Source organism: Gopherus flavomarginatus, chromosome 3 (genome assembly GCF_025201925.1).
Source record: "Gopherus flavomarginatus isolate rGopFla2 chromosome 3, rGopFla2.mat.asm, whole genome shotgun sequence".
Classification (NCBI taxonomy): domain Eukaryota; kingdom Metazoa; phylum Chordata; order Testudines; family Testudinidae; genus Gopherus; species Gopherus flavomarginatus.
In genome coordinates this window covers 17,374,783-17,387,154 of record NC_066619.1, presented here as the reverse complement: position 1 = coordinate 17,387,154, position 12,372 = coordinate 17,374,783, and the positions used below count along the sequence as shown (strand labels likewise).

The 12,372-nt window shown below is 40.6% G+C and overlaps 1 protein-coding gene across 3 annotated transcripts in view; it reads right to left on the bottom strand.

Annotated features, from left to right (window-relative positions):
- Positions 1 to 12,372, bottom strand: part of ME2 (malic enzyme 2) — a 49,656-nt gene that overhangs the window by 19,841 nt on the left and 17,443 nt on the right. For 2 of the 3 annotated variants that reach the window (XR_007773258.1, XM_050944718.1), the window contains exons 3-7: positions 5,501 to 5,634; positions 3,601 to 3,750; positions 2,739 to 2,814; positions 1,645 to 1,806; positions 203 to 306 (exon numbers count right to left, since the gene is read on the bottom strand). Coding sequence is in view for 2 of the 3 variants with exons in the window: in XM_050944718.1 (XP_050800675.1) it covers positions 203 to 306; positions 1,645 to 1,806; positions 2,739 to 2,814; positions 3,601 to 3,750; positions 5,501 to 5,634 (626 nt within the window). In the remaining variant the exon portion in view is untranslated. The remainder of the gene's footprint in view (positions 1 to 202; positions 307 to 1,644; positions 1,807 to 2,738; positions 2,815 to 3,600; positions 3,751 to 5,500; positions 5,635 to 12,372) is intronic. The other variant, XM_050944719.1, reaches the window with a different exon arrangement.

The following is a 12,372-nucleotide window of genomic DNA, read 5'->3' as shown; positions in this document are numbered from 1 at the left end:
GGACAGGAGACATGCCCAAAGTCAAACACAACGTCACTGGCAGAGCCAGGACTAGAATTCAGGTCTCCTGATTCATAGCCCTATACTCTAGTCACTCGACTATATTCTTTCCCTATATGACCTTTGAAAAGGAAGTTGTGTGATGTTTCCCATGGCCCACTACTTCCTGACAAATTTATGAGTAACCAATTCAATACCATACCTGTCTGTAATGGCTTCCATAAACTCATCAATCAGGTCATCATAAAGCTGTGAGCGGTCTCTTTTTTGGTACAGGCCCATGTAAAAAGGATCTTTTAATAGAGTCTATAAAATAAATCAAAGATAGCAGGAGAATGAAATCTCTCATTCGCTCAATATACACTCTCCAAAGTTCTAAGTGACATAGTTCAGTCACTACGCAGAGATAAGATACTGCGAAGGATTTCAGCTCTCTTGCCTTCTGTGAATATTTTCACAGTTGAATTTCTAGCTAGGGAGCCAGGAATTCTTTGATTCTGCAGCTACTGGAGCAAATACTTCAGAAATCCTAGGTTTTGGTGGCAATTCTCTGGATTTTCTAGCAGTCACTCACCATTTTTTGCTTCCTTTCTATTTCTCCCTCTGCTTTCTCCCCCAACTCCATCACTTTCACGAACTTGAATTCTAGCTGCCTTTGATGAGAATGCTTCATGTCTAATTGAGCTTGCAACTTAACTGGACATGTGTGGGTCTAAAATGTTTGTGAAAAGAAACTTCGGGGCAGGGTTGGAATTAGGAATCTTGGGAAACTGGTTAAAAATGAAATACACAGGAACAGAGGAGAAATTTTCTTTTAAAAATATAATCGGAAAGTAAAATAAGCTGAAAAGAAAAAGGAGGTACATTTTCAAAGGCACCAAGGTTAGTTAGCTCCTATTTGTGCCTTTGTCAGTCTCCCTCCAGATGCTTAATTGGGAGAGAGATTAAGTTCTCTCTTTTCAAAAAGTTTTGTTAGTAGTTAAATACAAAATATTTGCTAAGGCATTGGAGTATTGTTTGATTTTGCCTATAGTGAATCCATCCTCCTGAAACAAAAAGGGTCTAACAGGATCTAACTGGAAACCCTTCAGGGCAGGGACTGTGTCTTCCTATATGTTTGAACAACGGTTAGCAACAAGGAAGTCCTGTTCCTGCTGGAGTATTTCTGCAATAAAAATAAAATAGACAACAAAACTACACTGGGAACACTATGCTACATAGCCACAGACATAAAGGGACAAGTTATGAGGTTACGCAAATATCAACTGTTACCTGAAAACAGTACATCACTGTCCTTACAATGGGACGAATCAACATGCAGAGTAATAATGCTTTAACAAATCTGGCTCGCTCTTCCAGCGGCTTAAAAATCAGGTTACCTTTTCCCATTGCTTTGCAGCTGAGACCAGCATTCAAGCAACAGTCCAAATGCACCACTTATCCTTATATACATAGCTGGGGATTCTCAAGTATTAATATTCAGCTTTAAATTCATTCCAAACTACTTAATATTACACAAGATGATTCAATCTTAACACCGAGTAGTCACTCAGATACATACACCTTCTCATAGTACTAATTTTTACTACAAACCACCATCAAAAAGTGATTTCTTTATGGCAGGCAAAATACAGTTTAACTTACTAGATTGTCAGTTCCAACGTCGATACATACAGGCAGGCATTTATCTGGCCGTATTCCAGCACATGCTGTATACAAACATAGTTTTCCTACAGGAATTCCCATTCCATAGACACCCAGATCTCCAAGACCTAATATTCTCTCTCCATCAGTTACTACAACAGCCTTAAAATTACACAAAGATTAAAGGTAAACTTTGGTAGTCGTGGACATAAAGGATAAAGCAATATTGCATACATTTTTCTTGGCAAAATTAACCATTAAAACAAATTAAGAATAGCTTGCAAAGAATTTATTGTCTCTAGTAGCAATACTTAAGGACTTGCTAATTTTACCTAAGAGGAAATAAACAAGGTTCCTGTTAATATCTGCAGTGTTCCCTGTACTTGCCTAAAGTGACCAGAGGAATCGCTTATCTTGTTGCAAATAATTACTTAGTTATCTAAAGCAGCTGACAAGTTTTTAAGTGCCACCTTTGTAAACAGACTTTGCACTTCCACTGGAGGATCTCAAAATACGTTCCAGTAACTTTAATGAATTTAACCTCAGAACATTTCTTCAAATGTGGTGTTTTTATCTCAATGTTAAAGACAGGGAAACAGAGTCACAGACTCCAAGTGTTTTGCTCAAGGTCATACAGGAAGTTTGTGGCAGAGCTGGGAATAAAACCCAGGTCTCCCAACTCCCAGTTCTGTCTTAACCCTAAAACAGCAACAGTAGGTAATTCAGAGAAAGACAGGAATGTTAAGAAAGAAACCTCAAAATCCTCTCCAGCTAGAACTGTTAAGAAAAAAGTATTTTGTAACTTTTATTCTATATTGTGATGATCACAACTGGCAAAGGAAAGAAACACAGTCAATCTGCAGCTTTCATGGTGTAGGTCAAACTATAAGCTTGGATTTAGGGCACAACCCCACACATCTTTATGTGCAGAACTATTATAAATTATATACAGCAGTCATTCTCATACAATTGCCATGCATGTATTATTTAGAATCAGCAGGTCTGTCAAAAAAAACTATTCACTTTTTTAAGAAGATGAGTTGGGATTCAAAAAGGAAAGACAACTAGAAAAAGGATTATTGTGGTGGTAATACCTTGACATCTGTTTCTGGCCAGTTGTCCACAATTGACCTGATATGACCTCTGTCTGAGATAGAAATAAATAGTCCTCTGAAACAAAATCAGAATGGAAATACAAAATCAGAATGGAAATATATTTGATAATTAAAACTTCAACTCTGCTTTGCAAACCAAGATTTTAAAGGCTACATTTCTAGTGCTAATTAATTACAAATTTTGCAATTGCTTACACAAAAGAATATAAAAGAGATAATGCATGACAGTTATAACTAAGTCTATGCAACCAAGATATCATACTAGACGAAAAAGATAAATGTAGAGTCATATAGTAGTTCACAAGATGATCTGGATTCTGCACTGCCATGAGTCAGTTTGAGTCATACCACCAGGGCAAAGTGGCCCTAAAGCTAGTGTCAGCAGCCATGGTAGGACCACCCCCCCGTACCCTGAGGGATGACAGATCAGTATTGAACTCCTGTAACAGTTCTTATGCCACCCCCTTCCCTGCTGTCAGTGGTGTGGCTGAAAGAAAGGGGCATGGCCAGAATGTCTATGTCCCACTCTTCTCTGGCTGCCATATCAACAGCTAGCATAACTCAGAGCTGCTTTTAGGCTGCTCTAAGTTACACCAGGGGACTGGACCAGCCTAACAAACATCTGGCCCAGGATTGGAGGAATGGAAAGGTGAGCTTTATGCTGCCTTTGCTGAGCTGTGCACTCCTTAGCCATGCCAAGGATCGAGCCTTTTACTTTCAATGTGCCAAAATCTGCAAGTGAAAGTGTTCGATATAAATTTTGAATTACACTAGAAATAAAAATCATACTTAAGAAAATTACTTGCACTCATTTAAAAAAAAATAAAATTACTGTCCTTACTTTGGTCTCCTAAAGATATGTCCATATTGGGAACAGGCTAGACCTACTGTTGGTGTATATACTATTGGCATTAATCTCTCGATATCATCTTGTAATACCCTGTAGAATAACTTTTCATTTCTCTCTTGGATTCCCATTATGTAGATATACCTGTAATCAAACAGGAAAACAAGGCAAAAGAAGAATTAGGTTAAAATGGTTTGCACCTATCTATCTAGAAACATACAGTGTGACATGCCAAGGCATAAACCAATTTGCTTTAAATTTTGCATTTCCTTCCCCGACTCAACCCTGGCCTTGAGAAACTGATGGAAGCTGGAGAACACAGAATTAAACAACGACTAAGTCTAAAAAAAATATCAGGTGTACTGTACTGTGTATGGTAGCACCCCAACCTATGAATGTACCCTATGATAGGAGATCATTCCTACCTCCCTCCATCCCCTGCCACAAACATTGATTACTTTACATGAGGTTTTTAATGTTAAGATTTCCTAACCTCGTTCTTTTCTAAATGAAAAGTTTCCACACTGAGAATTTTTGAACACTAACCAGAATCTCATCTGGGTCCTACGATAAACAAATGAGAGAATGGACATTTAATTGTGCAAAAGAAACATTTCATTTTTTTCTAATATAATGACTGAAAATGCATTTTGGTTTTAAGGTATAAACTGTAATATTCATAGTTTAGAATAGAAATAAAGTAGCATTCTCCAGATGTCTTTCTATAACATTCTGATGTCAAAACAGAAGTTGGAATACAAAAATATAAAATTAATGCAGTTAGTTAGGGATCTGATTCTGAAAACACCACAGATTTTAAATATTAAAAAATAAACTCTTGAACCTTTGTTTTCTCTATTACAATGAAAATTCAAAAGAGACTCATTAAGGGTTCATTTTGGGCCATTGGTTTACAGTAGAGCAGTCCCAGAAGTATTCCTAATGGAAACTATTTCATTGCTCCATTCCAACAGGCTATGTGATACTGACTCAAGATACTTTGTTCTATTATCAGTAGACTGCAGTAGGAATCTTGATGTGATCCTAATGTAAATCAGTGATAAACCCCAAATCATTCTAGCTTTCCACTCACTGGCTTTTAGGACATTATATTCTAACATAAGTCAACAATAATATGATAAAGACATCAAGCTATTGCAGCCAACAGGAGCACCCTTTAAAAAAAAAAAAAAGGGATTTTCTAGGCTAGAGAGTTCAAAATAAGAAAAAACACACCAGAGGATTAATCATTAAGTGCCCCATAAATGTTAAAACATCTTTTGTTTCCCTCTAGTCATAAGTTAATATATACAAGATAAAATTAAATACTTTTGTGTTGTTCCTGTCTGATTTTTAAGTCCTAAATTGATTTTTTTCCTCCACATTTTTTTCTGGAGATCTCTACAAAAATCTGAAAAATTATATATACCTAGATTTGGAGAACCTGACACTCAACTCATCCATATTATAAACTCCTAAAGTACAACAGAAAGGCTGCCAGAAGCATAACAGTAATGTTTTTACCAATATGCTATAACACTACGGCCCAATCCTGCAGTCTTAGCTCAGACAAAACTCCTATATAAGTTAACAGAAGTTTTGCCTGAGCAAGTACTGCAAGACTAGACCTTTCATTTACGTATATTCTTTTTCCACATCACATCACAACTGTGGAGTAACACAAATGTTCTCCTTTAAATCAATACAAAACCTAGTTAGCTGCACAAGTCCAGGTGATAAATACAGTTTGCGTTAATTTAAAAATATATATATCTGCCAATTATAAAATCCTCTGGATGCAAAAGATCTGCCTTGATATTATAATAAATCAGATTCTCAGAGTCTTTTAAGCTTGCACTACACATAGGTAAGAAAAATACTGATTAATTCTTACTTTTCCAAGGGGTCACTCATTTTTGCCAAATTCTTATGGAAGCGTAAGGCTTGAATGTCTTGTGTCTCTATTTTAGGAGGTAAAAGTCCTTGGAGCCCAAGCATTTGTCTTTCCTGTAATGTAAAGGCCATGCCCTGAAAACAAAAGGGGGAAAAGCTTAGTTTATTTTACTATTTACTTTTTTGTCAGCTAAAGTAGTGATTTTGTTTAAAATTTACATGTATCTATATTTATAACTATCCATTTCTCTGATGCCCATCGCTACCATTTCTAAGCACCTCACAAATATTAATGAATTAAGCCTGACACTGGGAAGAAGGAATTCGTATTCCTACGTTACAGTTGGGGAAACTGAGGCATAGAGCAGTAGATGAGTTCTTGGGCAAATCATTTAAATCAGTGGCACAAACAGACAGAACCCAGATTTCCTGACTTCCTGTGCTTTAATCATCAGCACATATATCTTCCTCCAGAGCACATTTCTACCTTTAAAACTGGATTATATCCAGATGGAGATTCCTTTGGAGATATGCTGGGTTTTAACGCTCAAGGGACATTTGCTTCTGGAAATGTTCCTTTTGAATATTCCTGTTCGGAACATTTCCCTACACACTTCTGATAATCTATCCAGGCAAAAAAGTTATTTGCAGTGCCCTCAGACCTCTGTTGGGATAGACAGCATCAGAACCTGAAGCCCTCCTTTTAGTTAAGGATAAAACTGATCTCTTAATCTCTTCAACTGTAATCTCCTACTACAAAAAAAGCTTTAGCCTCCTCCATCAGTTATAACAAATTAAGTTTATGAAGGGTAAAAAAAAAATTCCAAATATCCTTAGTTGTACTAATCTCAGATGAATACAAATATCTAGGAGTCCTAATATATTTTACTTCTTTAAAAATAACTGATCTTCCTGATATTTTGTTGAGAAAACCTTTACTGGTGAATTTCAAGTATCTAACCAGTATAGATGGCTGGTGGTTGTTGTTTGGTAAGACTTAACCTTCAGGCTGGTAGATTTATTGATAATAAATTATCTAACGAATTTATCCCTTTTTCTGTTTGAGTCATCTGCAAATGGATCCTGATTTCTGAAAAGTGTACTAGTTATAATCCAATAATTTATGAAAACAAATTTCAACCTATAGTTTACATATGAATTGTTCACTTTCAATAGTCATCATTTTTTTAAACTAAATTCATCTTTTTTTTCATTTTTACTCCCTATGTAATACTTTTAGGGCATCCCATAGAGGTAAATGTATCCTGGAAAATTATGTGAAAATGAACTTTGCCAGCATATATATCAAATAACTCCTGAGTTTTTGAATTGCCCCATTAATTCATTACCGTGCAGCAATTCATGTCCTATTACATGACCATCCCTCATACTCCACATTTATCATCAATGAAACAGGTGCTGAATCTGAAATTAACATCTGGAAAACAGTAATAATATTTTCACCATATTTTAGGCACTACAAAAGTAAAAGCATCATGAAGATTCTTGATGTGAAGGAACAGACCACAATCTATCACTTCAGAAGGTATATAAAACATGGATCAATAACACCTTGAAAGTCTATCCAGGGCCGGCGTTTCCATTAGGCGACCCTACGGGGTCACCTAGGGAGCCAGGATTCAGGGGGCAGCATTTTGTGCGTTCCCCACGGGGCGCACGGGAGCTTCGGTTCCACTCCCGTAGCGCCGCGGAAGAAGGACTTTCTGCCAACGTGCTGCAGAAAACAGCGGCAGGCAATTGAGCAGCTCAATGACTGCCGCTGTCACCTGCAGCATTTCGGCGGAGGGTCCTTCTTCGGCAGCGCAATGGGAGTGGAAACGGAAACTGTCACGCGCCCTGTGGGGAGCGCACAAAATGCCGCCCCACCCCCACTCCTGCGTCTATCCAATTTTTAAAATACACTGTAACTCTATAGAACCTTTAGCTGTGTACCATGATAGTCCAAGCTAACATTCTATCCATAACCATATGGAACTATCCCACCAGTGAAAAGTACATTATCTCAGTCAAAGTTCTTGGTTAGGTCCCTTAAAACAGTTTACTCAGTTACCACCGAGACCATAAATACTTAGGCATGACATTCTCTTAATTCCCCCTTGTGACCATAAGTCTTCTGGTTCCTTAATAAAAATCTCAAGGCTTGTTTGACACATTTTATTACTAGCTACCCACCCTTGTTTATGTGACCTACTTGCTTCCCTCCCTCCTCCTCCAGTCTACAGACATCCTAGAAGTTCTGTGTTACTTGAGTGGCTGCAGTGTTAACATGTTGGATTTTTTTTTAAAACAACACTACAGTTTCCCACGCTGCATATCTGGACAACTCAAGACTTCACATTCAGAGAGGCATCTTAATTTCTGGTCAATGCCTGAAGCCAACGATGCAATATTTTGGCTATTTCTCCTATTGCACTTATGTCCACTCTATTCACTCCTCCTCCTTTTCCCTCACCCACAAAAATGAGGATGTGACCATATCCAGTCTAGGACAGCTCTATCGAGATCCTCCACAGACCTGCCTTCACTTGTTTTCTCTCATAGAGTATGCTTTTTAACTACCCTCACTCTTCTTTTCCTGTTCTCACCCTCTCCTCCCTGCCGATCCAGCAGCACACTGCTTACCTCCTCAAAGGTGATGATCACCCTCCCTTCACAATGACTTCAATAGGAGCCGAGGGGCCTAAGCAGCTCTGAAAAGGTGCTCAGCATGATGCAGCACTAGGTCCCCAGTGGTCACTTTCTTTACTTGACCCCAGCCTCTCTTCTCCTGGTCCAGGTGTCCACCTCCATTGCTCCCTGTCCTGACTTTCACCTAGATCAGTGTCCTAATCCTCTTTCCAATTCAGAGATCCAAGAAAAGAGAGGTGTTCCTTTCAGACTGTATACTCAGGGCAGAGACTCACTCTTCCTGTGTACTGGAAATCACCTCGCATAGCGTAAGGTATCACCTGAAGAGCAGTCGACAAATATTAACTACGCTTCTACCGATCATTACAACATACTGCTTCAGAATCAAAAGCAGCATGTTGTCCTCTTGCGGACACCCTTCTAGTGAAGCCATGGGCATGTCTGTGCATTCTGTACTGTGCCTTCATCCATAAACTCTTTGGCACAGGGCCCTCCTAGCTGACAACTACTCCGCTAACTGTATGGTGCTATACAAATCAGCCTTATAACACTGCATACATCCACGTACGGGAAGGTGATCAGGTGAGCAGAATTCTGCAGGACTGATTGTTCTAACCCATTAGGTAAGAAGGCTTGGTGTTTTTTGAGGGGGGAAATGGAGGAATTGATATGTGAGAATATATTGATGTTTTTTAACATTATTACCAGTGGTAGGGGGTGGGTGAATGTATTTTGTACCAGAGCTGATAAATTCTCATGACCATTTTGCAAAGCTAATATAAATGATTATTCTTAATTAGAATTCATTCAAAGTTTCTGTAATACAGATGCAGTATACAAATACAGTATGTACCAGAGCTTCGTTAACTCTCGTTTTTCAAACCTTGTATTTCTTAAAAAAAAAAAAAAGCCCTCTTAGATTTAATAGCAGAATACAACAGTGAATTCTCATTTTAATATTAAACCACTTCCATAAAATTTTACAACACATTAATATATTGTAAAGTAGTCTCATTAAAAATAAAATTCAGCTACACTTGTCAAAACAGACGTATAAAGTACATTTTGCAATGGATGGTGTAGTTGTGTGTGTGATCTGTTCCCCAGTTCCCCATCTATAAAATTCAGGTAATAGCACTTCCCTACCTTACAGGTGTTCTAGAAGGATAAATCCATTAAAGATTATGAAGTGTTTTGAGATCTACTGATGCGAAGAACTATAGAAGAGCTAGGTATTATTTGTTTTAATTGTGCTTGGTTGTTTACTTGCTAATTCGCAAAGTTCACTGTTTTACAACAAGTCTTCAGTCATCAGCAAATTACCCAGGTTCACTCACAGGAATGAAATGTCTATATTATGTCTCACATAACTGTTATAGTCATAGTTGACTGGTTGCTTAAATACAGCACAGGAAATATGTTTTTCCCTGAGGTTTCCTTCCTTTCCCCATATTTTTCACTTAATGTAGTGCTTGTGGAAGGTGATGGATTGACAACACTGATGTCACAGAAGATATCAAATGCAGACAACATTAGCATAAGCTTTCCAGAATTTCCCATCAACATATCTCACACCCTGACATGAAGCTACTAGTTAATTTAATCTCTGTGCCCAATGCTTAACCTCTCTGGTGAGATCTGCAGCAAGCATGCCAACTGTTATAGTTAAACCTCTGTTTGTTTGAAATCACAGATATACTTCACAAAGGCCACCAAACAGCCATCAGATAGCAGGCAGTAACTCTCACCCATTAATGATCTAGGCTGAATATGAACCAGTTACTTACATGCTGCATACCATCACTGATCACCTGAGCTGTTCGCATCTTTTACAACTTATTTCCAATCATACGCTGATTTGGCAAAGCTGAAGTCACTGGCATGATGGATTGTAATTGTTCACCTACCATTTCATCTAGACCAACGTTTCTCAAATGTGGTCACCAGGGGGTTTCCCTGCAGCCATGACAGCTTCCTGAGCAGTGATGTGGGGAGGAGGAGCAGAGGCAATCATTGCCCCCTCTCCATCCCTCCCCGTTCCTCCTGGATGCGCAGCCCTGCATGGGCCCTGGAGACAGGTGGGGCACAACGCTGCAGGAGCCCGGTGAGTTCTCTACCTGGGGGTTTGGGGGGATGAGGCTTGGGCTTCAGCCCTACTGTGGTTGGGAGGCGGGCTCCAGCAGCAGGACTTAGGGAACCTGGCTGTGCAGACCAGGGTTCCAGCCATGGGTCTTCAGGCACCAGCACCCGCCTCTGGCTGCAGGGTTTCAGGCGCTGACCCCCAGCTCTGGCCATGCAGCCCTGGCCTTTGGCCATGTGGCTTAAGTTCAGGCTCCAACCCCTGGCCATGCGGCGGCAGGCTCCAATCCCCGTCTCTGGCCACACAGTGCCGGCCTCGCAGCACCAGCCCCTGACCCTAGTGGCAACTGCTGGCCCCAGGCTCCGACCTCTGTGGCAGCCGCTGGCCCTGGGCACTGCCCCCTGACCCTGGTAGCAGCTGCTGGCCCTGGGCACCAACCCCTAGCTGCGTGCTCTGACTCCCAGTGTCCTGCCTGCTGGCTCTGGGCATGTGGCAGCAGGCACCGGTCTTGGGTGCGTGGCAGCAGGCGCTGATCCCCGGCCTCGGGTGTGCACTGACTCCCGGGCATGCAGCAGCAAGTACTGGCTTCAGCTCCATGGCAGCAGGCACTGACCCGCAGATCCGACCACATGGCCCTGGGCTCCAGCACCTAGCTCCAGGCTCTGGCTGCATGGTGGCGGGCACTGGCCCTGGGCTCCAACTCCCTGATCCAGGCATGGGCATGGACCCCTTCACGGGCCGTGCAGCTCCTGCCCCCAGCTCTGGACTCTGGCCAGAAGCACTGATCCCTCAGCCATACGGCAGTGGGCACCAACCTCCAGCTCCAACCACACAGCTGCGGGGTTCACCACTCACCCTCCTCTCTCTTGGCCCCACATCCGTGTCCCCCTCTCCATCGTCCTGGACCCCACTGCCTTCCTTGCTCCACACCCACCCCTGCATTGCCTGGGCCTCCACTGTCTCTCCCGGCCTACATTCATTCTACCATGTCCCCCACTGCCTCTGCCTCCGACCCCTCCTCCCCCATCCAGGTCTTAATTTGTCCTGGGACTTGCTAAGAAGGGTGACACTAACAACCATCCAAGTATCACTTTTCACAGCCCTCCAGATAGCTACTCAGTGACCTGTGAAAAATGATTGATATTAACAAACATACTTTTTTCACAGTAATATTTTTATTACAGAGTCTACCAAAAACAGTGATGTGGATGTGTAAATGTGCTTTTCATTTATTTTTCCTTAAGTTAATCAAATACTTTTTCCTAAAATATTATCAGTAAGGCCACCAGCAAGTGGCTGCATTCTGTGACCACCAAAAAAATTTCTTGTGAGAACCCCTGATCTAGAGTGTGCACTATCACTAATTACTTAATTGGAGATATTTTGTTAAACTGTTGGTCTTCTAATTGAACAATCTAGGTTGGTTTTATTTTCCCTTGAAACACTCAAAGGCATCACGTCTACAAAAAATTCAGCAGCTTTGAGGTGGATGACTGAACTAAGGTAAATGAACTGTAAGTCTAAAGCCTACGTACATTTTTGACATGTCTAACACCTTCTCAAACAGAAAAGGAGAACAAGTTGCAGATTTTATAGTTTAACTCCTCTTCGCATTACGTCCCTTCAAGAATGGATAATAAACCCTCAACGCAAGTGAGGCCATCTTTAAAAGTTAGATCTACAGTATGTTTTTAATCTCAGGAATCGTCAAACCACCTGCTAAACAATTATTTTCCTTGTCCTCCCTGATCTCTCGGTCTGTATCTATCTGTCGCCTCTTCGCTTATGCTTAGATTGTAAGCTCTTTGGGGCAGAGAGCATCTTTTTGTACTGCCTTTGTACCTTGCCTAGCATAATGAGGCCCTGGTCCATGACTGATACTGCGAGGCACTACCACATACAAAGAGTGAATACTGTAACAACATTCATAGTTGACTATAGCAAACAAATGTATTTGGTTAACTATATTCCAAGCAGCAAACAAGTTTACTTATTTTTACACAGCAGCTAACGCTGACCTAACAAGAGGCCTTTAAAGTTAAATAATTGTAATTGGAGTCCTTCTCATAGAGCAGCTTTGCGATGCCAAACATCACGGAAGAATGTAAAGATAGGTTCATGCCGTTACAGTATGTTCTGCAATT